This window comes from Semicossyphus pulcher, unplaced genomic scaffold (assembly GCF_022749685.1).
Source record: "Semicossyphus pulcher isolate SPU_LCO1_2020_fin unplaced genomic scaffold, fSemPul1.0.p SCAF_7, whole genome shotgun sequence".
Lineage (NCBI taxonomy): Eukaryota > Metazoa > Chordata > Actinopteri > Labriformes > Labridae > Semicossyphus > Semicossyphus pulcher.
The window spans coordinates 19,515,449-19,525,586 of record NW_027211748.1 but is presented as its reverse complement, the minus strand read 5'-3'; the positions used below and the strand labels follow the sequence as shown (position 1 = coordinate 19,525,586).

At 40.8% G+C, this 10,138-nt stretch overlaps 1 protein-coding gene across 1 annotated transcript in view; it reads left to right on the top strand.

Moving 5' to 3' along the window:
• Positions 1–192: 192 nt before the first annotated feature.
• Positions 193–10,138, top strand: part of zfyve9a (zinc finger, FYVE domain containing 9a) — a 33,224-nt gene continuing 23,278 nt past the window's right edge. Inside the window, exons 1-3 of the mRNA XM_069684999.1 lie at positions 193–337; positions 7,193–7,300; positions 9,633–9,740. Coding sequence (XP_069541100.1) covers positions 9,671–9,740 — 70 coding nt within the window. The 5' untranslated portion in view covers positions 193–337; positions 7,193–7,300; positions 9,633–9,670. The remainder of the gene's footprint in view (positions 338–7,192; positions 7,301–9,632; positions 9,741–10,138) is intronic.

The following is a 10,138-nucleotide window of genomic DNA, read 5'->3' as shown; positions in this document are numbered from 1 at the left end:
AGACCTGAATCCATCACTGCAAAGAGCAGCTACACATTTACAAGACTTACTTTTACTTTGAAATATTTAACAGGAAGTGGTGGATTTTGATTGTGATTGTCTTGCCGTTGCTCCTTATTTTTTCCCAATATTAAACCTTGGGGGAGGGATCCTTGAGTGTTGTCGCACAACTACGGTAGACTACAGTCTGTACTTTCCGACTTGCGCTGTTTGAGTTGAGCAGGCAGCGCAGGGTCCACACGAGGATACTCAAAAATAGCTTTCAAAGGCGATTAGGCATGACGGATACTGACGGAGGGGCTCCGCGCGACTCTACGTAAAGATGAGGATTCCTCCGGTGAGTAACTGAATATGTTTTCATGACATTTCACAGCTCTGTTGTTGCTCTAATGTTAGTACCCGCCATTGCAGCGGCGAGTGTTAACTAAACCGAAGTCGGTGTGGATGGGTGTTGTGGTATTTTTTGGTCTGGTCAGCTAGCTAAATGTTGAGGAATACCGAGGAGGTGGTGTTACGGTAACACTATTTTACGTCAATTACACAACACATTAACGCTTGCACTACGAGCAAACGTTAACTAAAAAGGCAAGCAATGCTGCAGGAGGCAAAATACTGTCAGTAACCACGAGAAAATGACCAAGTTAACCTCAGAAATGAAGCTTTTAAAAACCCCTTATAACCGTTAGAACCAGCCGTTAGCCACAAACCGAGTCAGTGACGCTTTGACTGTCCGTCAGAGCTGCATGACGCTGCCGTCACTCGGCGCGCGACTACCCGCTGGAACGTTGAAGCATACCAGCTACCTCACCCCCATGCTACTGCATGTTCCAAATTATACAGCTGTATTATTCGTTACCTAAACGCTAAAATGTTAATATCCTCTTCAGTTTAGTCGGTAGAAACAGTTTAGGAAACTTACTTATGGCCTTTTCTAAGATTTGGTGTTGAAATTCAGCTAGCAGCACAGCTAGTACAACTATCCCAAGTTCTGGTGCAAACACACCTCAACTCTTGTGCTTTTTGAAGCAGTTCAGTGTTAGCCGACTGCATTTAACAACACAGAGTAGTTTCACATGTGTTTACCTAATCTACCTGTGAATGGTATTACTATCTGAGGCTGTGTTTGGCCTGTAGGCAGCAGGCACAGTCACGGTGCCACTTAATGGTTGCATAATCAAAGCTAATGGTCATTTATTTGCTGTTGAGAGTTGGTTTGGTGTGGTGATGTCTTTTGCATTTACCTCATCATTTGGTCTCAAGGCCTTTAGTCAAGCTCTGGAAGGTGGATTTATGCAGAAGTGGGGCCCAACCCAGTGCCACCTTGAATAGTCATCATCAGTGAGGAAATAGAAAGCCAGATCACATTATGTCAAAGTGCAACATTCACATTACTGGAAAAGCTTAGACTTTTTAACTCCCATTATTTTCTTGTCTGGTTTTACTCCAGCCTGGACATTTGATGCAGGGTTTTTTTTTTACCTGTAGCAGGAAAAATTAGACATCTCACTACATCTTCAAGTGGTATTAAAACCCAGGGGGTTTGATTGTGTAGACTGATCCAACAGTCTCCCATATGAAGGCGAGCTCTTATGTGTGCAGAGACTTCCCAGATGTAGGTTACTGTATGCTTTCAGAAAGTATTAGTATCTCCCTGATGACAGCCCAGCAGCCTCTCTCCTCTGCAGTTTTCTCCTGTCTAGTGGTGGTTTAATGTAGATCAAAACATAAGGAAGAAAAGAGGATCATAATAGCTTTTGACACTTGCTGTGAAGCAGAGCTGCTCTTTGAAACAGGAGGACAGCTTCTCTCTTCTTTACCTTTCGGTCTTCAAATCTCTGCAGATTTACCTTTTTCAACTTCTCATCAAAGAAATTCCCTTTGTTTGAGGAAGTGTGACCTTTTTGGGGATACAAACCTGTGGCTTTTGTTTCTTTGATATGTTTTGCTTTTATTTCTTTCAAATCACTAGCACTACTTTGGTATTACAATAACAGAACTCACTGGAGGAGGTAGACAACTCCCAGTCTACTCCCAGTCTGGGCGTTTAACATTGCATAATAATGTGTCACTCAGTCATGCGATCACGTTGTTAGAAAGTGATGTCAGTCCATTCTTAAAGAGAGGAAGTGATCATTTGAGGTTTCCTGTGTTCAGCCTGAGTAGACGGCGTCTGGAGCACGGTGGGGTCGGATATGGATCTAAATAAAAAAGGCTGTTTATCAGGATGTGAACTTGCCGAACTGGGAAGTATGTAGCACCAGGAAAAAAGGGAACAGTACAGAAACTTCTATTTAAGGTGGATGACAACTATAACTTTCCGAAAGAGAACTTACAGATGAAGAGGCTTTCCCCGCATACAAAACCCCCAGTGAGTCATGCAGCTGTTTTAGATGTAGGACTATATTGATTTTTTTTCATTGATGTCTAAAATAGTAATACATTTCAAGTTTGCAGAGCCCAAACTGAATTTTTTTTCTCTGAACAGTCTAAATATGGCTGACACTAGTCATTTTCTCAGTACAGATTCATATTTTTTCCTGAATATTAATCAATTGTATGGTTTTAAAAAATGTTAAAAATGTCTTAAATTGTGGTCGTCTCATTTTCCCATAGTCCATTTCCCCTTCCATGTCTCCAGTTAAGTTGTTTTCTTAAACAGATAGTTGAGAAGTGTCACTTATTACAAAGAAAAGCAGCCATTGAAGGCAGAGAACTGTTGACCTTTCTTTAAAATATACTGAGAAAAGTTCAACATCAAAATTTAGGTTGCTTTATCTGTCATTCTCTTGCTGTGACATATCCAAATTATGCTGTGAAATGGGCCTATTGTCAAAACCTTAAAGCACACAGGGATTTTATTTTGTGTGTTATTGAATCCGAATGCAGGAAGTAGAAGAAAATAGATTCAAAATCAAAAGAAAGATACTGGGGGAAAAACTGACGAAAAACACCCTTACATAGGGAATTATCATCACCAAACCAGACCCGAATGAAACCAAGAGAAAGATGTGAAACACATGATTGTGAGGGAATTCCAGCTGATGGTGGAGGAAGTGAATGCAGCTCCTTCACGAGAAACGACAACAGGAAACAGAGTCTTGTCCTGACAGCGCAGACTCAATGAACTGCTTTAGCATTCTGGTATGTCCGAGCTTCCTCGCTGTTTATGTCCTTGTCTTATTTAATTTTGCTGCCATGCCAGAATGTCCAGTCAGCCATGGTTTATCATGTGAGGAGTCTGTTAGACCATTTTATTATTATCATGTCTGGCTCACCATGGAGGCTGGAGCACGGCTGTAGTGAATGGAGAGCAACTACACTTTACTTGGTTTAAAAATAGAATAAAGACCCAGGTCTTGTTTTAGTCATGTTATGTGTTTACCAATTTATAAAGTACCATCATTTTTGAATTGCCCTCTTTTATTATTACTGCTAAAATTTTATGCTGAAAAATAGATCTGACACATTTCATAATTCATTATATGTGCAATGACTTGAGCTAAAACAATTTGACTATACACAGAAAAGATCAAGTTAAAACGCCAAACCCTTCCAGCTTCCAGCCTTTACTTATGCCGTTACTTATTATTTCCCTCAAATTATTGTGGTTCTCATAATTTCCGGTAAGTTGTTAAAGGTCAGGTGTTTTGATCGTTGCCTAGCAATCAGCAAAACATAAAATGAATGCTTCAAGCTTCCCTTTTCTGGGACTATTGGCTTCAACAAAAAGTATCTTGTGCCCGTGTAATTGTGGCACAATAGTCTACAGCCATGCTAGCAGCTCTGTCACAGCGGTGCTTTGAGCTTATTGCTAACAGAAGGGTGCTAACAAATTTAATAGGACAATGCTAACATGCAGACGGTATGAAGGTTTAATGTGTACAACATCTTACTGTAGTGTTAGCATGCTAATATTTTCTTATTAGCACTGAACACAACGTTCAAACGAGTTTTTATTCATATTAATGCAAAATAAAACATTTTAAACTTATGGTGGCACGAGGGAAAAAGTCAGAGGATCACCAGAATAGTGATAAAGTTATGCATATTTATTTGTGTGAACCAAATTTTATGCATATCCATCTGGTAGTTGAGATATTTCCGCCTTCACAGAAGTGGGTTATTGACAGACTGACTGTCATGAGCCTGTGCCACTCACATGAATAAGAATATTCAACCTTTGCTTATTAAATATTCTCTAATGTAAAGAAGAGCAGCTTGTTTCTCTGTGTTTCATGTTAAAATAAAACGTATTTACTGGCTGGTTCAAGACAATATTGTGGTGTCTGTTGAATATGGACATCATTCTGTCATCAGTTTAGTCTGTGAAATAGTTCAGGTGAGCTCCACTATCATGCACCATCTTGTTATTCTTGTTTTACTTCAGGCCGCACCTCATGTAATTGCTTGTGTCTGATAGTTTTACATTAATTGAGGAGCTGGAGCATGTTCATACTCAGTTTCCTAACATCCTGCAGCTGCACAGCCGTTTTCCTTTAGTCGAACAGACTCTCTGACTGACACTCTCTCATGCACATATGTCTCTTTTAAAGCATCTGCCCAAGTTTACATGTCTAAAAATACAACTCCTCCACGCACTTTGACTAAAGATGCATTATTCAATGCCTCTGCAGAGTAATTAAATCTTAATCAGGGACGGGCTCCTGTCCTCATGGAGGCGTATCTGTCTGTGTGTGTTTGTTCACATGTGTTTGTGTGTGTGTGTGTGTGTGTGTATTTTCTGTGCGCACTGTCCCGTAGTCCGTTGGAGCTTTTTTTAGGCTCTTACGGTGCAGGACGATTTAAGAATTCTTTCACTGAGTGCAGAGTAAAAACCTTTCTGCTGAAGTAAAAGGTGCAGAGGTTGGACGAGGTTACACTTTGGGTGCTCTCATTCTGCTGTGTTTTTAGGTCTATTTAAAGGTAATTTACTGTACCCATCTGGATCATCTTGCAGTCTTTAGTTTAAGTTTCCTGCCTGTCTATTTTAGAAACGACTGGTTGTTTACATGCTTTGTCTTGTCAAGGCAATTTCAGCGAGACTTGCCTGACACTTGATACTCCTGCTCTTGTTTCATTGCATCAATAACATCAGTCTCCATCTTGGATTTGATCAATAAAGTTTTTTTCCTATGCTTCTGTTAAATTGAATTCAGCTAGAGTTGGTCCTGATGCGAGTGGTAGATGTCACAACAAAAACTGAGGTTCAGGACTTTTTGTTTATTTTCTCAGTCAGGCTATTATAACAAAGTCCTTATAGTTAAGACTGAAAAATATGGTCAAAATCAATCAGTGCAAAGGCGATAGAAGAAGAATATACCTCAATACTTTTTAATACTGAACAAACTGTGTCAGAGTATTAAAAAAACTGGTCAGATTCGCTATCTAGTTTTTTTGACAAGATATTTCCTCATGAAGTAAAATATTTGCCAATTTTGTGGAATGGCCTTGGGGTAAAAGGTTAAAGCGGCAAGCTAGAATTGCATTGTTGGTGGTCAGAGTCTGGCCTTGTCACAGATCCCTCTCCCCCTGTTTTCTGTCAACTTTATTATAGAGGCCCAATACCAATCTCCATCTCTTGGGCCTTTGACATGGAATACCCCAAAAAGTTGTGTTTTTGAAGATTATTCAGATAGAGGCTGATTGTGTTTCGACAGCTTTAACCTGGCAAAAAAAAGAAAGCTTTTATGAAAACTTGAACATACAAAACTTTTTTTTAACCACCAAGTTAAACGACAAAGTGTTGCTAAAGTTAAAAGAAATGTTCCTGACCTGACGCTTTTACCTCAAGTCAGTGAGACTTCTTTCCAAAATATTCATCTGTCTAGTTCTTACTTGCAAAAATCAGAAAAACAGAAACAAAAAGTTGAGGGTACAGTCTGGAAAAAATAATTCTCTGATCTGAATTGAGATTGTGATTCAGGGGGAGGCAGGTAATCATATAAAATAGTCTTTCAAAAGTCACAGTTTATATAGCAAGTAGATGTCATTCTTGTATTGATTAAGCGGTGGCATCACTTGGCTGTGTATTCAAACTGAGTCATCAAACTCCATCTGGACTGTGCTCGCCCAAAGGTTTGTAACATGCTTTAATTAGAGCTCTGCTGCTTTGTTTCATTCACTGATGGATTATTAGTTTTGCAGATTTTCTTTATTTAAACAAAATCTTTTTGGTATTCTCTGTGATTATTTTGTGTTTTTGGCTTTGAACCTAGTGTCCTCCTTCTGCCTCACTCCTGGCATGGCCCGGAATGGTTTGACCCACAGCCCACACTACATGTGTAGTAGCCTCCAATCCCGTGCCTTCACTGTTTTGTGCTGACATCGTGCCCGTGCACCTTAAACTAAGCGGAAAATGTGTTGACTCTGCTTCTTTCTCCGAGGCCTTGGCTCTGCGGAGTATCTGGTCTCTGGTGTAATCCCTGGTCGCACTTGTCCTTATGAGAATGACCCTGAAGTTCAGCCTGGCTGTTATTCATTCGCAGCCCTACAACCACACACACACACACACTCTCCTCCTCACGCCCCACAGCGTCACATCCTCGCTCCAAGGTCTCCTCATCAGCAAGGACAGATTGTGCAGGTTTACTGTGCTGTGATTCAGGCTTCAGCCGTTTTCCATTCATGCCTCCGATTGCCTTGTTGAGCTTCGATGGATGATGGCTCACTATCTATGATAATGTACAATACACAAGATAAGCTCGATGTACTGTACAATCTATTGAAGCAATGTGTTGTACAGGAACTGAGTGTCCCACACTGATTCATCAAGAGCATGATGGGTGGAGACATTACGTTTGAGCTGTCTGATGTGATTCTTTTCTCCTTGTACAATTGAAATAAGGAACAGATGACTTCTTTCTTTCTCCATTATTCATTTTGTGTCAAAAATAATAAATCTTAACATTAAGAGGCCAGTATCTTTGCTTAGAAACTGAAGCTATGAATCGATTATTGTGCTTGTTAATATATTCTCATTGCCATTTACCAATTACTAGAATTGCATTAAAGAATTATCCTTCATAGCTAAGACTGATCTGTTGCCCATTCAAATGCAGGTGCCGAGAATATACTCAGAAAGTATTCAGCACAGGGAAAGCACTTATTGTTGTGAGCTTCACTTTTCTATGATGTAAAGATACTGTAAGAAGCAGACCTTTACTGAATGATGGTGTTCCCCTCTGTGTCTCAGGTGTGGGCGCTGGGCGCTTGCCAGACTGGGTGAGGTGAGAACTGAGAGGGAAAACCCCGCTGAGAAACAAAACACCGCCTGGGACTGCTGAGGAGGACCTCTGTGCAGGTGAGGATTGACGGAGTGAGGGTAATTTTTTCATGACAAAAAATATATTCACAGATATCATAAATGTTACGAACATGTCGTAGACCAGTGCAAAGTACTTGTGTTTATTTGTTTTTCTTTAAACTCCCATGTAAAGCAACCTTGTGTTTCTTGAAAGGCGCTATATAAATCGAAGATGTTATTATTATTATTATTATTATTATTATCATTATTATTTTTGTTGTGAAGTTATAAAACAGTCAAGTCATGATGAAGTTCACCTAGATACACTACAGTGCATGCTGGGATTGTACATTGTACAAACAACTTATAATCTCCTACATTTTACTTGTGATATGACTTGCATACTATTTTACTATTCAACTATCAAGCTGACTGTCAAAACATAGTCAAATCAAGCATAACCTACAAAGCATCATTTGCATTTCATAATTTAGCCAGAGCGAGCGTCCAGAGAGCGTTATAGTAGGGCACATTTTGAACATGTGTTCAGTCAATTGTGGAAATATTATAAACTTGTAAGAATAGACCAAAATAAGCATATGGGTATAAAGAGGCTTCCTTTAACACTCTTGGTTCAGTAACTCTGACACCCGCATGAATAAGTAGTAAAGCTGCAGTTGCGTTACTTTACTGTACCAACCATTTCTGACGCTGTTCAATGTTGTATGTTTAATTGGCGAGATCAGCCCGTGAGAGTAACTTTTTGAAACGAAATCGTACCGTCTCCTACTTACCTATGTAGCCTTTAAACAGTCCGCACCACGTCCGCTCCGTGAACGGTCTGTTTATGTAGCCACAGCGCTAACGCGCACCGAGACGAGCTGCAGCTGATAACGGGAATGCACACACTTGCCACCTCACGTAACGGCCCGTCTGAAAAACGAAAACGTGTGTATTTATACCGGTCCGCGGTAGCTTGCTAACGTCAATTAGCGTGTTCTAGAATGACAGCTGCTCTGTCGCGAGTACAGCGAGTAGCGTGTAACGTGTTGTTGACAGCAGTAGCCATTCTGCGTAGAAAGTAAGTAGTCCCGTCCATCGGGGCTGTGAATCTCGGGAGGGCTACTATATTGTTTACACGGTGGGCTTGTGGATCCTACTGGCACGCCGGACCAGTTAAATGCTTAATCTACTGGCCTGGTGGGTGAAAAACATACAGTCGGGCCACCGGGCCAGTGCTTATGTCGAGCCCTGTAAACAGTCAGATATACAGTGCGTGTAGTTTGGATACACTGCTAGATACACAATTTTTAGTCAGTGGGTTGCAGTACTAACCTACTTTCATCTGTTAAATATTGCAGGAACAAAGATTTTGTAATGACCTAATCTCGGATCCCATCGGCTATAGTCTGACAGTAATATAGCTTCTGGGGACAACTGCGAACATGTCGGACTTGTCCGGTTTAGCCAGCGGTTTGCGATAAACAACTTCAAGTCAAGACTTCCTTTTCTGCGTGCTGCATTGTTTACAGAAAAATAACAATTTTTTCTCGTGATTTGCTTTAATTAACTGGTCTTCCCTTTGCCGAAATGTCAACATCACGATGCAGATTAGTAAAAAGTAGAAATGAAGCTTTGTCAGGTCTGTCCTCAAGAGGAGAAGAAAACTACTTTTAAGATGCTCTTTTGTTAAACGGAGGTCGGATCGATCATTTCTGATGCATTCGAGGATGTCGGTAAATCTGAACGCTGAGTAGCTTTCAAGCGAATTTAGATGAAGCTGAATTTTAGATCTAGAGCAGATTGTTTGCTGAACTTGTATGTAGTTGTCTGTTTATAGAGAAGAATAAGAAGGTAAATCATTATCAGATGACTGCTGATGGGACCCGGGATGTCATTATAATGACAATGTGCCGTGCATTACGTTCCGCCTGCTTTTGGTCTGCACACGGACTGTTTTTCCTGCATATGCTGCAGCCTGCTGATACATGATTGGTCAATACTACTTGGACTACAAGCGTACTACAAACGAAAACCAGAACACTTGCCACACAGACACACCTTTCCTTAGTATGTGGAAAATTCGATAAGATCTTATTCTGGATGGAACCTTGTGTTCATATAATTCGCTCTTTTTAACCTTCCTTGTCAAAAATGTTCATTTTCCCCCGTACTTACCCAGACTCCCACTCACCTTTCATTATCTATGTGGCCTCAGAGTGATCACAGAAGAGAGGACTGCATGTGACTGAAATGAGAAGTGAGAAGGGGATAATTCTACTTAAACAAATCATATTGAAACAAGTAGAGCACAAAGAGGAGATATGATTCAGGGCTGTGGGGACATCTTTATACAGTTTAGCATTAAGGACTCTCTCCCTGCTTCCAGGTTCACGCGGCCATCGGCAGGGTGGAGCTTCCTGACCCATGGAGAATTATTTCCAGGCCGAGGCCTTCAACCTGGACAAGGTGCTGGACGAGTTTGAGCAGAACGAAGGTGAGCTACTGTGTTAAGAGACGAGACAGGGACAAACAATGAGTCACTGTGTTTGAGAAAAGACAGATGGGACAAGGTGCAGCTGTGGGATTTAGGTTTCAGAGGAGCTGTGGTTAGGATGCCGTTACATAACCTATGAGTAAATCATCAAGGTGTAAAGACAATCGGCCTACGCCCAATGAGTCTGACTAACATTCACAGGTGGTGATTGAGGGTGTGCACGGAGGGAATAGGACTAATTGGATTATCAATTTCCCTCGGGCTTGAAACTGTGTAATTGGTGCAAGACAAGAGGCTCATCTTTTTTATCTTCACACTTAGTTCTCAAAACAAGTGAGGAAATCGTGTTAGGGCCTTTTTGAAACAGAGGTTCCACTGTGTTTATTTATGGCGATTTG